Here is a 17,824-nt window from a genome sequence, read left to right as displayed (position 1 = left end):
CATCTTCAAGGCCTAGCTGCCCTCCTCCTGTTCTCAGAAGAAACCCCCATCCCCAAGCCACCCTCGGCAGACACCCTACCTGCCTGCCTGTGGCCCAGGAGCAGCTCACTCCCCGCTCAGGACTCAGACTTGGCTGTGACCCTCCCCATTCACCCGAGCACACACAGAGCTTCATTTCTCCTCTGTGCACCCCTCTAGTCTCCCCCACAGTCAGACACCCCACTTCCCGCCCCACAGCCCGCTTCACCGACAAGCACCACCCACGGCCACTGTCTTCTCGTCCCTGCCTCGGTTGATGATGGCTTGGGGACCACATGCCCACTGTGCCCAGCAGCCGGTGCCCATGTTGATTGAGAAAGATGCATAACCTAAAAGGTGAGAACTGTGTTTTATTTGGCAGACAGGTTGCTGTTGTTCAGTTGCTAAGTTGTGTCTGACCCTTTGCAACCCCATGGACTGCAGCACACCAGGCCCCCCTGTGCTTCACTATCTCCCAGAGTTTGCTCAGATTTATGTCCATTAAGTCAGTGATGTTACCTAACCATCTTGTCCTCTGCCACCTGCTTCTTTTGCCTTCAATCTTTTCCAGCCTTAGGGTCTTATCCAATGTGTCGGTTCTTCACATCAGGTGGCCAAAGTCTTGGAACTTCAGCTTTAGCATCAGTCCTTCTAGTGAATATCCAGGGTCAATTTCCTTCAGGATTGACTGGTGGGATCTCCTTGCTGTCTAAGGGTCTCTCAAGAGTCGTCTTCAACACCACAGTTCGAAAGCAGCAATTCTTGGGTGTTCAGCCTTCTTTATGGTCCAACTCTCACATCCATACATGACTACTGGAAAAAACCATAGCTTTGACTAGATGGACCTTTATCAATAAGTGATGTCTCTGCTTTTTAAAACACTGTCTAGGTTTGTCATAGCTTTCCTCCCAAGGAACAAGCATCTTTTAATATCATAGCTCCAGTCACAGTTCATAGTGATTTTGGAACTCAAGAAAATAAAATCTGTCACTGCTTCCACTTTTTCCCTGTCTATGTAAACAAAAGGATGGGACTGGAAGCCACAATCTTAGTATGGCAGACATACTGACGCCTTAAGCTGGGGAGACAGCCTCAGATCACTTTGATGGGCTGTCTTGAAGAGGTAAGGGAGGAGCCAGAATATATAGGAGTTCTTACAAAGAAGACTAGGTAGTTGGAACATGAAAAAGAGTACCGCTAATTAAAGAAAACAGGACATCTCAAGTTAGTGAATTTGTGCTTCTCTATGTTTGGGAAGATACGAGAATCTGGGCTTATTGAATTCATTGCTCTGACATGCACCTCGGCTATTTGGGGCCAGCATCCTGCCTTTCTTCCTTCGGAATCCCCTCTGGGTGCAGGGTTGGGGGCAGCTGCAGAGGCTGATGGCCCGAGAGCCTCATGTCGTTTATTTACCGATATGACACCGCATTCTTCGTCCACACCTCTGTCCTGGTGCACTCACGAATAGGGCCCCCTGACTCTCAGAGGACGTGGGCTGGATGTGATCACCAGCAGCAACCCCCAGCCCCCGTGCCCTTGGGGGTCCCCCAGTCTGCCCCTGTCCTTGCTCCACCTCTGCGACATCACCGTGCTGGTTCTGCCCATCCGTAAACATTAGCTTCCCTGCGCCCAGCTCTCCTGGAGACCTCTCCCCTCCACAGGAATGAGGGCTCCGCACTTTGAAACCTCAGGAGGGGAGCCTGTTGGTGCCACGGACCCCAGCGCCCCTGGTCTGACTTTCTCTCAGGCACTTGAGGTGACTCGTGTCGCAGTGACACCAGAGGCTCACCCACATGTCCAGTTGCTTCTCCCTTCTCCCTGGTCCACCCACGCCCAACCCAGGCAACAGTCCCAGCTCGATCTCTGTTCAGGTCCTGTCTCCCTGGAGCCACCCTCCCCTCCCCCACCCCCACTCTTGGCAGCCCAGCCCCCCAAGCCCACCCACTTCTAAACCTGTCACTCAAACATCTCCGGCAGTCCTTCCCTACCCTCTTGCCCCTCCCTCTTGCCCTCCCTTCTCATTCACATTCTTTTTAAAAAAAACTTATGACAAAATAAAGATAACATAAGATTTATTATCTTAGCTATTTTGAAAGGCATCAAGTGCATTCACACTGTTATGCAACAGACCTCATCCTCCACCTCCAGACTAGCTCCTCTTCCCAAACTGAAACTCTGTCCTCAATAAACACTAATTCCTCTTCCCGTAGCCTTGTCCTATTTTCTGTCTCTATTTATTTGATTACTCTACAAACCTTATATAAGTGGAATCATATATTTGCTTCTTGGTGATTTCACGGAGCATGGTGTCCTCAAGGTTCTGCATGGCAGAAGCAGTCAGAATTTCCTTCCTTTTAAAGGCTGAATAACAGTCCATTGCATGGATGCACCGCATTTTGCTCAATCATTCAAATGTTGATTCATGCCTATTTGAGTTGCTTGCACATTTTAGCCATCGTGAAGAACCACATTTTAACCATTGCGATAAATGTTGCTGTGAACATACATGGATGTACAAATACTATCTCTCCAAGACCCTGCATTCAGTTCTTCTGGATATACGCCCAGAAGCGAAATTGCTCGACCATATGGCAAATCTGGCTTCGCAGGTGGTGCTAGTGGTCAAGAACCTGCCTGCCAACACCGGAGATGTAAGAGATTTGGTTTCGATCCCCAGGTTGGGAAGATACCCTGGAGGAGGGCATGGCAACCTACTCCAGAATTTTTGCCTGGAGAATCCCATGAACTGAGGAGCCTGGTGGGCTAATGCTTGGCAAATCTGTTTAATCTTTGAGGAACCTCCACACTGTTTTCAAGAACAGCTGCACCATTTTACCTCCCAAGCAGCAGGGCACAAGGGTTCCCATTTCCCCACATTCCCCCAACACTTGTTTTTTTCTGGGGTGCGGATAGCAGCCATCTCGATGGTGTGAGGTGGTATCTCATTGTGGTTTGGTTTGCATTTTGCTGATGAACAGTGACGCCGACATCTTTTCACGGGTTTACTGATCATTTATAAACCTGCTTTGGAGAAATGTTTATTTGAGACCTATGCTGAGAAAGTGTTGAGGTGAGCCACTTTGCTTTTTGTTGCTGCATTTTAGGAGGTCTCTGTACATTCTGGATATTAACCTTTTATCAGATACACAGTTTGCAAACGTTTTCTCCATTCTCTGATTGCCCTTCACTCGACTTACCACTCGCATTTTTAAAGGGTAATTTCTTGGGCACCTATCTGTGCCAGTCCATTAGGGCCAAGCTGTCTGCGTCACCGTGAACTCATCAGGCAGCTTCTCTTACGTGCTGACAGGCAGCCAAGACCCTGTCCACCCCAGGCCAGACCAGGACTGTCCCCCAACCGGCCCTAGTCAAGACGAAGGCAGGAGGGGACCATAGAGTTGAAGGTCTTCCGGAGTCTAGACTCGCCAAATGGTGGTGTTGGTGTTGAGGAGGGGGAACCATTGAGTCGGCCGCCCTCCAGCGTCTAGACTTGCCACGATGGGGCACGCACCGGAAGAGGCAGTCAGCGGGCCGGAAGTGAGCCGGGGACGCCGGGGCTGCGTGAGAAGATGAAGCCGGCCGTGGACGAGATGTTTCCCGAGGGCGCCGGGCCGTATGTGGACCTGGACGAGGTGAGGCGGGCCGCGCCGGGCCGGGCGGGAGCGGCTCCACGGCCGGCTCTCGGGCGCGCCTCGGGGCCGGGCCGAGAGAAGGCAGCGGCCTGCAGGGCCCAGCGCTCGCCCTTCCCACGGTGCCTGCCTTAGCGCTGGGCCCCTGGGAAGCCTACGGGCGGCGGCCGGGGCTGAGGTGAGCGTCGGTGCCCGCCGCCTGGAGGGCACCCCTGGGTGTGGGCCCCGCTGTGGAGGACGTGCTGCTGGGCGGCGGGGGCGAGCCGCGGTCTGGGAGGCGGGGAGGCGAGGGCCCAGCTGACGTCGGGGCCCGGGAGGGAAGCGGGCGCCCGCCGGGGAGCGCGGAGAGGGCCGTTTGTGGGGGCCGTGCGCAGCGCGGTGCCCGGTCCAGCGTTTCTGCCTCCACCGCTCCTGTGTGTTACAGGAGGTTCCTGTGGTGCCGGTGTTCCGTGGTCTCCAGGTGTCAGGCCACCTCCCCAGGGTCAGGGCCTCCGTTTCTCTTTCTTAACAGCCCGGGGCGGGGGGACAGCCCCAGCCTGCGTGCTCCTGGAGATAGCCACAGAGAGAGTCATTGCCAGCCCCAAGTGTATGGGGAGGTTGGCGGTGCAGGTTGATAGAAGCCCTCCCGGGGCGTAGGGGTGGCCCAGCAAAGCCTTAGGAGTGCAGCTGACTGCAGCCAGATGCCGGAGGCCGTGCTGGGTGGGATGGGGACGGGGAGGGCGTCTAAGGGAAGGCAAGGTCATCTGATTTAACGTGCGGGCCAGGCCTTTAGGCGCCTGAGAGAGAGCGCAGGGGATGGAGCCGGGAGATGGGGGGAGGTCGGGGCACGGCCCGGGGCAGCAGATCTTGAATTGCTTCCCGCTGTCCTGGGGTGGGCGGGCTCTCCATACCCCACTCCCGGAGGCTGTCGCCCCTGCATTCACCCTGCTTCTCAGCCCTCACTCCAGGCGCTGCCTTAGGCAGGTGTGGGGTCCCTGGAAGCCTCTCCTGTGGGGGTGATTGGCTCCGCAGATGGGCAGAGAGTGGGGTGGTTTGAACCGAGGAACAGGAGACCGGAAGAGGTTCTGAATGAAGGCCAGGCCTCCAGGGACGACGTCACTGCAGTGCTTCCAGTGGGGTGCAGGGTGGCGGGGGGTGCTAGCTCACTGAGGAGAGGAGTAGGCCTGTGAGAACCCTGGTTGCTGAGAGCAGCCGCCTGCCGCGCCATGGGGGACTCAGGAGGTGCTCAGCTGTCTGAGCCAGAAGAGGTGGACAGACAGCCTGGGGGGTGTCCGACTGGCCAGGGTGCCGCCCCCAGAGGCCTCTGCTCTGGCGTCCCCTTATGACCTGAGAGACTCAAGAGTCCTCAGGACGCCGCCCAGCTTTGATCCTGACCTTGTTTTACTGCCCGCGTTGAGGGGTGGCCCGTGATGACACCCCCACCAGAAGAACCCCAGGTGAGCAGGTCAGTTTCTCAGGGGAAACGGCTTACTTCTCGGAAGAAGCAGGGGGCATTGAGAGCAGCGGGATCGCTGGGCTCAGTTGGCGCCTCTGTGGCCAGGCCAGTGGGGACAGCAGCCCCCACCCGTGGTGTGTGCAGGAGAGCTGCCATCCAGGCAGGAGTCTCTGTAAACGGCACGGACGAGCCTAGGAACCCAAGACCCGAGGGACCTTTCTGTCATTCCTCCAAATGCTGCCTCCCTCACCCCTGCTCCAGCCACTTCCTTCCCTGGACTGGACTTGGTTCCTGACCTGGACATTTTCTGCCCAGCAGTGGTGTGGAGCCCGTGAGGCACTTATCCTTCATTCTCTCTGAAAACCCCGCTGACATAACCTTTCCTTCCCCCCTAGGCAGGAGGCAGCACTGGGCTCTTGATGGACTTGGCAGCCAATGAAAAGGCAGTTCACGCAGACTTTTTCAATGGTAAGGATGCCGGGATTGGCCTACCAGTTTCAGCCTGTGTTTCTTCTGCAGGTTATGGGGTGGAGCGGCTTCGCGAGGTGAGTGACGTGGGTCGTGGCCAGGTCCTCTGTCGTTCTTGGACTGTGGTGCAGCTGTGGGAAATGGGCAGCTCTGGTTTTCAGGAGGGAGAGGCGCTCCCGTCCCAAGTGCCAAGTGTGGAGTCTGAGCCTGAGACTGGGGCGACGTCCGCCCGCCGGGCTCTCTCCGCACCCCTGACGATTGTGCTCCTGTCCATTTGCCTGGGTGCTCGTCCTGGGTGCCTGTGCAGAGTGACAGCCACTCTCCTGCTCCCCCTGCCTCTTCTCTGAGACCAGCAGCTGTTCATGTTCGAGTTCAGTGCTCGTTTGAGGAACGTGGGTGGAGTTTTACGAAATAACAGTGAAAAAAGAACTTTATAGGAAGTCTTTGTCCACGTTTGAGGGGATATTTCTCTTGCTGCCTTCCGATTTCTTAGGGCGTTTTTCCTACAGATTTGTTAATCCTTACTGAGGGTTAAATCTTAAGTAGAAACACAAGACTGCTCTCTCAGGAGAGTTCAGTGCTGTTTTCTCTGTCGTCATCCTTCTTTCATGCAGGGTGCCTGTCACTGCAAAGGACTTTGGTCACTGGTCAGTGGCAGCTAGGATGTTATCTTGCCCTGTTGGGTTTTGCTGGCCCCAGACCGCTCTCACGCCTGAGCCCATTTTCTCTGTTCTGTTCAGGCCCCCGTTGGCTTAACAGAGAAGCCAGGCTGCTTCCTGAGGACAGGAGGTAACATTTGGGCCCCCAGAACTAAGTAGCATTTGAGTTTTCTAAGGGAGCGGGTGTGGGGGGCACGGGGTGCAGCGGTCTGAGCGTTCTCCGGAGCCGCCCGTGAGCCTCACCCGGGCATGGGTGTGTGCTTGCCAACCCGGCATGACCCAGCCCCCCTCCTCCTGCCAGCCTGGGGGCTTGGAGGCAGCTGGCTGTATCTAGGGTTCACGTTCACGGGTCCTCAGCAGCAGCCCTTCAGTTCTGACAGAAGCTTCTGCGGGAGGGACCCAGGCCGCCCTGCCTGATGAGCACAGGGGCGGTTGAGGGCCTTTCTCCCCCAGAGGCCGATTCTGGCAGAAAAGGGAAGGAGCTCGGGCGTGCCGCCCGGCCGGTTGTGATGGCCCCGGTGTGCGGGGGGCGCTTCCCTGCCAGGAAGCCCAGTGGTGTGTGGAGGGGCTTGTCCTGAACCCCTTTCACTCCCCGAACAGACGGTTTTGATGGTCTCTTGTCCCCTAGGCAGTGGGTTCTAGCCCTGAAGCGGGCCTGCTGTCCTCACTCACGTCTTAGAAAACGGCAGCGCCTGAGAGGGGGCGGGCCGGGACAGCTCTAGGACGGGAGCTTGATGGGCAGGCATAATGCCTCCAGGGCGGGTCTCAGGAGGCAGCATCTGCACGGTCCAGGCTGCAGGACCCCAGGCCAGGCCAGGCCCCTAGAGGAGGCGAGTGCTGGGGGGACGGGTGGGGGAGGGCCCCTGCACGTCCCCGGAAGCAGCCGTGTGGAGTCTGGTGGCCCTCTTTGTGGTTCGTTTACTCTGCACCTCCGCAGTGCGTGGTACATGTGAGCGGGATTTTAGTGTTCTCCCCTTCACTGTGAAGGTAACACATGCCCGTGGGGGAAATTCAGAAGATTTACGCAGAAGGACACGGGAGGACACGGTAACCCTGAACTAGGTTTTACCCCTTGCAGACACAGTGCACCCTTCCAGTGGGAGTGGGCTTGGGCTGTGATTTTCAAGCTAACTATAGGTCCGACTCTTAACGGGAGCCTCACGGGCTCTGAGTTCTCACAGCGCTCCCTCCCTCCACCACCTTCCTCCTGGCCCTCCTGTGTTTCCTCTCTCAGGCTGCGAGCCTCCGGGGGCTTCTGCCAGCTGCCCCTTCACCTCCACACAGCGTCCACACGAGGGGGGCCCTGGCCGTGCTCACAGGTGCGGGCGCTGCCCTCATGGTCCTGTGAGGGTCGCCCGCAGGGTCCAGAGCCTGCTGCATGTGTTCCTCGAGGTCGTCGTCTGATTGGAAGCAGACTGAAGGTGCCCGCTGGACCACTGTCCTCTTAGGCTGCTTCAGCCCCAGTTGGGCGAAGCTGAGAGCCCGTCAAGGGGAAGTCGTTGATCAGATTGTCTTCTGTTTTCTCTCTGGTTGAATGACTGCATAACCCTTTTATGTTATGTCCTCAGTTACTGACCTTGTGTGATCATCAATTTTTGGTTTTGTTCATTTTGTAGATTTTGAAGATCTCTTTGACGATGATGATATCCAGTGAGGTGTGTCCAGCGGTGCATTTGGTGAAGCTTCGCCACGTGGTGGTGTGGTGGGTCTCCTTAAAGGACAGTTTCAAGTGGTTCCAGAGAATTTGTGGGAATCGCTAGAATTTAGGAGATGATTAGCCAAGAAAGAGAAGAAGGTTTTAACCATCTGGAGGAGGCCTGTAAACTCTGAATGTGGCCAGCTTTTGTCCTTAACTTCAGTTAAAATAAAGTGATGTTACTACTTGCAGGGTAACTTTGCTGCTTGCATTTTGAGTGAATGTTGCGATCCCTGGACATCCCGTGCGTATGTATGCCCCTGTGTGTGTTGCATGCTGAGAGAAACAGGTCTCCACATAGAAACACAGTGCGCTTTTTGCACTGTGACCTTGAGTGACTCTGACAGCTCACAGTTGCTGAGGTGGTGCTAGTGTGAGACCTGCTCCTGCCCCGTGTCCTACCCCCGTGGGCCTCGTGTTCTCTGGCTCTGACGTCAGAGCAGTGCTGCCCCCAGACCCGAGGCTTCAGGAAACAGGTAGCTTGGTAATGACTGAAGGAGACGCCGCCCACCTGAGAAATGTGTGCCTTGGTCCTTTTCAGAGGAGAGCCTAGCGTCTCTGGGGGCAGCTTCTTACTGGTCCAGCTCAGCAGTTGATGATGGCTGTGAACACTCGGATCTCACATCAGTCTTGAGCAATGTATCTTTGATCAGGAATGACCCCGGGCACATGACTTGGTGGTTCCTACAGCTCTGAGCAGAGCAGAACCACTTAGATGGGTCAGGCTGTTCCCTCTCGCTGTGAGAACCACCAGACGGAGCAGCTTGATGGCCTGGCTATGAAAGAGCCATTTTTACTGAGAAACAGGTAAGATTTTAAAAGAGCAAAGTATCATCTCGTGAGTGCCGTGCAGGCTTCTGCTCTTCGCATGCCCCTCCAGATGGAGCTCAGCCCCCAGGAGGGAGACCAGTTGTCCAGAGCAGCTCAGGGGGCCAACACGAGGGCAGCATCCTGGGAAAGGCCAGGTTAGGAGGGCCTAGGGGCCCATCACGGGAGGCCCCGCCCTGGGACCCGATGCTGCTTCCACGTCAGACTCAACGGCAGGGCCTCCAGCAGGAGCCACACAGCCCGACTCCAGGGAGAGGCGTCTTGGGGCCTGTTCTTGAGGTCGCGTACCGGGCAGTTGGGCTTCCTCAGGGGGCTCCTTGGAGCAGGCCTGGAAGGCTCTTTGGGGAAGGACTGGTGTTTGGCTGTCAGCAGTGGCTGCGCTTCAGTCTGTAAGCCGAGATGGCCGTGCCCATTCAGACCTCAGGATTGGGAAGGCCCTTTCGGACGAGGGGAGGTGCTTGGAGGAGGACCCTCGCTCGTGGCCATGGCAGGGACTGACTTGGAGAGTATTGTCTGCTAAGGTGGGGTGTCTGGATCCATGTTGAATTGCAGGTTTTTGGAAGTGAGAGCTCCTAATGCAGAGAGCCTGTCAGAAACGTGAACAAGCACGTGGGTTATTGGGGTTGGGCTCTTGGGAATTTGGGTTTGGGGAGGAAGTTGGAGAAAGAGCTGTTTCGATGCTCTGAGCTGTGAAGACTAGTGGAGGCCTTTGGAGGAAACATCTGCTCTCCCTGCCCTTGGAGTTTTTGGTCTTCCTGGGTAGAGGGAAACCATTTGTCCCTCAGCATCTGCCCCAGCCGCTTGTTTGAGTGGAAGGAGGCTTACGCGCTTTATCAGGGCTCAGGAGACCGCTGGGAGAGGAAGCTGACCGCCACACAGGCAAGCAGCTGGGTTAGGGACATTTCCAAAGCAAGTGACACTGTCAGGAAGCAGCATTATTGACAGAAAATTGACTGCTGTGAGTTCTGCTTGATGTCAAAATGAGAAAAAGGTGCTGGAATGAAAAGCCCCTTTGTCCCTCAAGAGGCCAGCGGCCAGGGCTCCTGCCCCTTGAGTTCCTGTCCTTGGAAACGCTGTCTTCTTGTCGCACACTTAACCTGCCCCAGGTCACCCAGCGTTTGGGGGGCAGAGGGGTGCCAGCCCTTGGTCAAGGACTGCGTTCTCTCACTGAGACCAAAAACGAAGCCAGGAGACACTCAGCAGTTTAGGAAGGAAGACAGGAAACCTGGGTCCCCAAGGGCTGAACTGTTAACATTTGCTGAAGCAGAGAACTTTTACAGACTGGCATGAAGGAGGCGCGTGCTGGAGACCGATGCCCACCGAGATGCCAGTTCACAGAACCAACTCAGGCGGCCGGGTCACTTAGAGGTGCTCAGGGTCACAGGAAGTCGGCGAAACGTCCATTAAGCCAGCAGGACGCCACTTTGCCTGCTGGAGGGCAAAGGCTTTGAGTGAGGATGCCCATGCTGGTGGGAGTGGGGTGGGACTCTGGGGTGTCGTGGTCTCTTTGGAAGAGACGCAGTGACGGTGATGAAGACTGGAGACCTGGCAGAACCTAGACATGATGTTGATTCTAGCGTTTTTCCTCTGGGAAACAATATGGAAACAGAATGAGTGATCACGGATGAGGAAGTGATGGTGCAGGCACACCTCGGGGAGCCCTGCGTCCCCTACAGAGTGGCCTTGGACTTGGAGGGGATTACACAGGTCCCTGTGGGTGGGGAGCTGAGAAGCAGGAGCGGGGCTGTTACCTGGCATGTTTATGCTTGTTCATCTGAGGTACAGACTGTTTTCCGGGCTTCAAAATCACTGCAGATGGTGACTGCAGCCGTGAAATTAAAAGACGCTTACTCCTTGGAAGGAAAGTTATGACCAACCTAGACAGCATATTAAAAATCAGAGATCATACATTGACATGAATCAGCCATGGGTGTACATGTGTTCCCCATCCTGAACCCCCCTCCCACCTCCCTCCCCATCCCATCCCTCTGGGTCATCCCAGTGCACCGGCCCTGAGCACTTGTCTCATGCATCCAACCTGGACTGGCTATCTGTTTCACACTTGATAATATACATGTTTCAATGCTATTCTCTTAGATCATCCCTCCCTCACCTTCCATAGAGTCCAAAAGTCTGTTCTATACATCTGTGTCTCTTTTCCGTCTTGGAATATTGTAAAGTAATTAGCGTTGAACTAATAAAAATAAATGAAAAAAAAAATCAGAGACGTTAGTTTGCCAACAAAGGTCTGTCTAGTCAAAGCTATGGTTTTTCCAGTAGTCATGAATGGATGTGAGAGTTGGACTATAAAGAAAGCTGAGTGCAGAAGAATTGATGCTTTTGAACTGTGATGTTGGAGAAGACTTGAGAGTCCCTTGGACTGCAAGGAGATCCAACTGGTCCATCCTAAAGGAGATCAGTCCTGGGTGTTCACTGGAAGGACTGATGTTGAAGCTGAAACTCCAATACTTTGGCCACCTGATGTGAAGAGCTGACTCATTTGAGGAGACCCTGCCTGATGCTGGGAAAGATTGAAGGCGGGAGGAGAAGGGGATGACAGAGCATGAGATGGTTGGATGGCATCACCGACTCGATGGACATGAGTTTGGGTGAACTCCAGGAGCTTGTGATGGATAGCGAGGCCTGGTGTGCTGCGGTTCATGGGGTCACAAAGAGTCAGACACAACTGAGTGACTGAACTGAACTGATGTACAGGACTTGCCTTTCATTGGGTATGTAAAGGTGTTTTCAGGGTGAGTATGCATGTGTGCAGGGCGTCCTTGTGGCTCAGACGGTAAAAAATCTGCCTGTAGTACAGGGGACCAGGGTTTGATCTCAGGGTCAGGAAGATTCCCTGGAGAAGGGAATGGCAACCCACTCCATGGTTCTTGCCTGGAGAATCCCATGGACAGAGGCTACAGTCCACGGTGTCACAAAGAGACATGACTGAGCAACTAACACTGCCATGCATGTGTGCAGGGGACTTCCCTGCTGGCTCAGGGGTAAAGAATCCACCTGCCAATGCAAGAGACGTGGGCTTGAAAGATCCCCTGGAGACGGGAATGGCAGCCCACTCCAGTTCTCTTGCCTGGAGAATCCCATGGATGGGGGGCCTGGTGGGCTATGGTCCATGGGGTCGCAAAAGAGTCAGATACGACTTAGTGACTGAGCAACAACAAATGCATGTGTGTAGGGACACCTCCTCCTCTGCACCCAGCTTGGCCCACAGGCTGTGATGACACACGTGTGTGTGTGTGTATATGATCATATGTGCGTGTGTGAATGTTCCAGAAATGATGGAGCTCCCAGCCCTGAGGGGAAGGACAGTGAACGAAGAGCCCGTGAAAACACAGTGTACAGGTGGCGGGGGGACAGGTGTGGGGGCAGGTGGGGGGTTGTGGGGCAGGTGGGGTTTGGGGGTAGGTGTGAGGTCAGGCAGTCAGGGGCCAGCTCCTCTCTGGAGGAGGCCCTTGTGGGGAACCCAGACCTAGAGGTGAGTGGGAGAAGAGGCCTTAGGAGAGGTCAGGAGAGCAGCCCCGGTGTGTGCAGGGCCTCGAGGTGGGAGAGCAGGTGGCCAGCAGGGCGGGAGAGGGGGCCCCGAGCCATGAGGGGCTCTGGGTGGAGGGCCGTGCTTGGAAGGCTTTTCCTCCCGTCTCCTGTGTCTGCCCCAAGCTGGTTCCCGGTCTGCAGCTGAAGCGGAGCAGGAAGGTCTGGCCTTCGTCGTCAAGGACCAGCAGCTGTTAGGGAGGGTCTGCTTTCTTGGCTGGATCCCTGGGCCTGGACCCTAGAGAGAAACAGCGCTGGGGCCTGGCTGGGCCACGCGAGTGGGGTGGGGTTTGTCCGGGTTTGTGGGGGAGTGTGTTCGCTGGAGTCTGCCGTGCACCGCAGTGTCTTCTGCTCCGCTGAGGACTGGCTTGCGTCCTGGCAGCACAGAGCCGATTCTGTACCCCTCAAGGGCACTTGGGGTCAGCAGGCAGGTGGGGGCTTCCTGTATGAAGGGGCCTGTGTGGGGACCCAGGAGATGGCTCCAGCCAGCAGCCCTTGGCCAGTGCTGTTGGTTTTGCTTGTTTTTTTTATTTTTATTTTTTTAAAATTTCCTTTTACTCAACTTTAGCTTTTATTTTGCTGAGACTTAATTTATCCTGTCACTTGGAGGGCTCAGTTCTGTCTCCAGCTGTGTCCAGAGCAGTTAAGTAAATGTTGAAGGAACCTGCTGGAGTCCTTGCTGAGACAGGAAAACCACCAACCTGCCATGAAAGGACATTTGAAACAGTTGGCTGGATTTTTTTCTTTACTTAGTGTCTTGCTGATGATCATAATAATGCCCCAAGGATGCCTTTCATTGAGAGCCAGCTTTGAGCACAGCATTTATATTCCACCAAGTCCTCTGAATGTTCCAGAGAGGAAGGTCATGTGTTCAGTTGCCGGTAAATACACTGAGGCTCATGGAGGTGACGGGCCCTCCCCGGGCTGGCCCTCCAAGTGGGGCAGAGTGGGCTTCACCCCAGAGCCGTGGAGAGTCCCTACTTCAGACATTCAGGAAGGGGCCCTGGTTCTGCCCTCTAAGACATGGGAGCTGGGGGAACTGGTTAATGCACCTGCCTCCGTGTTTCTCATCTACACAAATAACGGCTTTATAAAGACACCCAGCTCAAGACAAAGTGAACAGTCAAGCTGTAGATGCGGGAGCATTGCAGTGCATTTCCTAACAAAGAGCTCGTTCAAATATATGAAGAGCTCCTGCAGACCAACAGTAAAACCCAGATAACCTAAGCAAATGTGGGCAAGAGACGGGAAGGGAAGATTTACACATGGAGATGTCCACATGGTGTCTGAGCATCTGAACCGATGCTCGATGCTCAGGGAGGTGACGGAGCAACGTTTCTTTCCCACTGACTAGAGTGAAAACTAACGCGTTAATTGATCAAGTGCCCCCCATCCCTGCCCTGTCCCGCCTCCATGCCTAGATGACTTCACTGCAGTGTGAGCTGTGTTCTTCATGCATCGTGGTTAATAGTCCTAAAGTGTGTAGTCAACACGCCCGCCTTGCAGAGCAAGCTGTGAGCATGGATTGGGGTTGGCTATTCTTTACTGTGGGTGGTGGTGGGGCTCCCTGCTCAGATCTTTACCTCATTTTATCACTTACTCTATAGCCACTCGATAAGGTAGGTATTATTATTTTTTCTTTTTTAAAAGCTCTTTGTGTTAGACCCTGAAATTTGCCCCCCATTCATATGTGATGTCTGCGTCTGGTTTTGGTATTAGGCGAACAGTGGCCTCGTAGAATGAGCTGGGAATTATTCCCTCTGCTTCTGTCCTCTGAAAGAAATGGTATAGAACTGGCATAATTTCTTTCTTAAGTGTCTGGTAGGACCCACCCGTTTTCCCATCTGGGTTTAGTGCTTTCTGTTTTGGAAGGCTATTCATTACTGTCTTCAGTTTCTTGAAAAGATACAGCCATAACAAGATTGTCAGTTTCTTCTCGTGTGAATTTTGGCAGATTGTGTCTTTCAAGAAATTAGTTCATGTCATCTAAGTTGTCAAATTATTGGGCATAGAGTTGTCTTAGTATTATTTCATTATCCTTTTCTTTTTACTTTTTTATTGGAATAAAGTTGCTTTACAATGTTGCGTTAATTTCTAGTATATAGTGAAGTAAATCATCTTTATGTATACACGTGTCTCCTCCCTCTTGGACCTTGCTTCCTCCCTGCCCCATCCCACTCCTCTATGTCAACACAAGAGCACTGAGCCGGGCTGCCAGTACTTTATTGCAGGCTCCTACTAGCTATCTGTTTTACACGTGAGTGTGAGTGAGTGAAAGTCGCTCAGTCGTGTCCGACTCTGCGACCCCAGGGACTGTATAGTTCATGGAATTCTCCAGGCCAGAATACTGGAGTGGGTAGCCTTTCCCTTCTCCAGGGGATCTTCCCAGCCCAGGGATTGAACCTGGGTCTCCCGCATTGCAGGCAGATTCTTCACCAACTGAGCCACAAGGGAAGCCCGTTTTACACATAGTAGTGTGTATATGTCAGTCCTAATCTCCCGATTCATCCCACCCTCTCTTTCCCTCACCGGTGGCCACATGTCCATTTCTCTACATCTGTGTCTGTTCCTGTAGATGAATGGATAAAGAAGATGTGGTCAGTGAGTTCAGTCACTCAGTCCTGTCCAACTCTGTGACCCCATGCTCTGCAGAATGCCAGGCCTCCCTGTCCATCACCAACTCCCGGAGCTTGCTCAAGCTCATGTCCATCGAGTCGGTGACGCCATGCAACCATTTCAACTCTGTCGTCCCCTTCTCCTCCCGCCTTCAATCTTTCCCAGCATCAGGGTCTTTTTCCAATGAGTCAATTCTTTGCATCAGGTGGCCAAAGTATTGGAGTTTCAGTTTCAGCATCAGTCCTTCCAATGAGTATCCTTTAGCATGGACTTGTTTGATCTCCATGCAGTCCAAGGGACTCTCAAGAGTCTTCTCCAACACCACAGTTCAAAAGCATCAGTTCTTTGATGCTCAGCTTTCTTTATGGTCCAACTCTCACATCCATACATGACCACTGGAAAAACCATAGCTTTGACTAGACAGACATTTGTTGGCAAAGTAATGTCTCTGCTTTTTAGTATGCTTTCTAGGTTGGTCATAGCTTTTCTTGCAAGGATCAAGGGTCTTTTAATTTCATGGCTGCAGTCACATCTGCAGTGATTTTGGAGCTCACGGAAATAAAGTCTCTCACTGTTTCCATGTGATACATATATACAGTGGAATATTATGCAGCTACTAAAAGGAACAAGACTGGGCGATTTGTGAGATGTGGATGGACCTAGAGTCTGTCATACAGAGTAAAGTAAGTCAGACAGAGAAAAACAAGCATATTAACATGCTTGTGGAATCTAGAAAAATAGTCCAGATGAACTTTATTATCCTTTTATTGTCCGTGGTATCTGTAGTTACATTTTAAAAAATTTCTGATATTAGTAATTTTTGTCACTTTTCTTTTTTTCTGTTTTTCTTAGCTTCCACAGTGGCTCAGCAGTCACGAATCCACCTGGCAATGCAGGAGATGCCAGAGATATGTATTTGATAACTGGGTCGGGAAGATCCCCAGGAGAAGGGAATGGCAACTCACTCCAGTATTCTTGTCTAGAGGAGCCCATGGACAGAGAAGCCTGCGGGCTACAGCCTATGGGGTCACAAACTGCCAGACACGACTGAGCCTTAGCGACTGAATGACAGCAGCAATATTTTATATGTTTATTTTTTCTTTCAGCCCATTATTTGTGTCGGGGCTGGTGACTGCCGGATGGCCTGAGACCTCACCTCCTGTTTCGCTCTGCTGTTTCGTTCTCTGCCCTGAGGACTCTGCTACTTCCCTCCAAGGAGCAGAACACGGCAGAAGCGATGCTGCGATTCTTCCAAGAATAGGCAGTTAGGTAAAGGCTGCAGCTTCTCCTTTGACCTCTCTGTCTCTCGCACCCTTTCCGCTGCAGTGAGACAGCTTTCACACTGTCAGGACGCTCGGGCCCTGTGGAGCAAGGTCATGGTGTGTCTCGGCATTTGCTCAGCACTCCTTTCATGTCTTTCAGTAACAGTTAAAATTGTATTTCTAAAGGTAGTGTATATCATTTGTTACATTTATTCATACATGCCGAGGAGTTTATATTATATTTTACTTTTAAAATATTTAATGATGCAATCTAAAATAGCATAAGAACAATATAATAATAGCAGACTAAGACCTAGAAACAGACCCACATTTACAGAGGCACTTGGTTTATGATAAAGATGACACTATACAGCAGTGGGGAAAAACATTTAAACAGTGGGATAACCACATGAAAAAAATAAAGCCATTACTACATAAAAAAAACCCCACAGATTTAATAACATGTGAATTATAAGTTCTAACATAAAAGACTAAGCAAAAAAAAAAAAAGTTCTACAGGAAACATAAAAGAGACACTTTTGGATCTTGCATGGACAATATTTCTTTAAACACGCCGCAGAATGAAGTAGCCATGGAAGAATTGCCTGATACTCTTATTAAATCTAAGAACCTTTGTTCATCAAAAATAATTTTAAAGGTCAATACAAGTATAAACATGGAAACCACAAAGTGAGAGAAGATTTTCGGAAATCATGTAATTGACAAAGGACTCATATCAAAAATAAATTAAGAACTTCTATGATCTTTGTGAAAAAGAAAAAAACTGGCAAAACATATATGCTTCCTCAAAAAGAGCGTTCAGCTTGCTGCTAAATATATGAAAATATGGTCTAGCTCATTAGCCATTAGAGAAGGGGAAAACTTCCTCCTTAAAAAGAATTGCAACTTTTCTCATCGGTAGACTTGTATAACAAAAAACAGTGTTCAGTTGTTATTATACTTTGAATTTTGTCAAAAAAATATACATTTCTTTTCTCTCCCATTATGTATAAGTAACTATGAAATTTATTTCGGCCACACATGCCTAAGATGTGTTTTTATAAATTTTATTGGCGTATGGCTGGTTTACGTCTGCCGTGTTAGTTTCAGCTATGTGGTGGTAGTTTTAGGTGTACAGCAGAATGATTCTGTTACACACATATTCACCCTGGTTTTATTCTTCCCTGTGCTGATCATCACGCTGTATGGAGTATGGTTCCCTGTGCTGCACACCAGGCCCTGATTAGCTGTCTATTTTATATATAGCAGTGCATATATATCAATCCCAGGCCTCCAGTTTATCCCTCACCCCTTACCTCCTGGTAACCGTAAGCCCTCTATGTCTGCTGTGGCCAGCACAGCAGGTAGGGATCGGAAGTGGTTGACACACAGTTTGGGAAAAAGCAAATGGAGACAGAATTAAAGTTTTAAAGATGGGGCCGGGGGACTCAAGACCTCTTGCTTGGATCAAGAGTCCTGTTCCTCGGAGCCGCATCACTCCTATTTAGCGTCTCGGCAAGCAGAAAGCATCTTGTGTTACGATGAAGTCGGCCTCCTGTGTCCCTGGTCACGTCTCCTATTTTACTGATTACTTTAAACTGTCTTTGTTATTTTTTGTACAAGGGCTATCACCGCTGGAGATCATAGACCCGCATATACCTTGG

At 52.1% G+C, this 17,824-nt stretch overlaps 1 protein-coding gene across 1 annotated transcript; it reads left to right on the top strand.

The window, feature by feature from the left end:
- The first annotated feature begins 3,509 nt into the window (after nt 1-3,509).
- Nucleotides 3,510-8,105, top strand: COPS9 (COP9 signalosome subunit 9). The gene is made up of 3 exons (XM_065931048.1): nt 3,510-3,653; nt 5,481-5,553; nt 7,829-8,105. Exons 1-3 carry the CDS (start codon nt 3,591-3,593, stop codon nt 7,864-7,866), a joined length of 174 nt encoding a protein of 57 aa, XP_065787120.1. The 5' UTR covers nt 3,510-3,590; the 3' UTR covers nt 7,867-8,105.
- Nucleotides 8,106-17,824: the final 9,719 nt, after the last annotated feature.

The sequence above is a fragment of the Muntiacus reevesi genome, chromosome 1 (assembly GCF_963930625.1).
Source record: "Muntiacus reevesi chromosome 1, mMunRee1.1, whole genome shotgun sequence".
Classification (NCBI taxonomy): domain Eukaryota; kingdom Metazoa; phylum Chordata; class Mammalia; order Artiodactyla; family Cervidae; genus Muntiacus; species Muntiacus reevesi.
The sequence above is the reverse complement of the archived record's forward strand: the minus strand, read 5'-3'. Positions and strand labels throughout refer to the sequence as shown.

Coding starts and splice junctions, on each gene's coding strand:
- COPS9 (XM_065931048.1), top strand. CDS start 3,591: ATGAAGCCGGCCGTGGACGAGATGTTTCCCGAGGGCGCCGGGCCGTAT. Junction 3,654..5,480: donor CGTATGTGGACCTGGACGAG/GTGAGGCGGGCC, acceptor CTTCCCCCCTAG/GCAGGAGGCAGCACTGGGCT. Junction 5,554..7,828: donor TCACGCAGACTTTTTCAATG/GTAAGGATGCCG, acceptor TTCATTTTGTAG/ATTTTGAAGATCTCTTTGAC.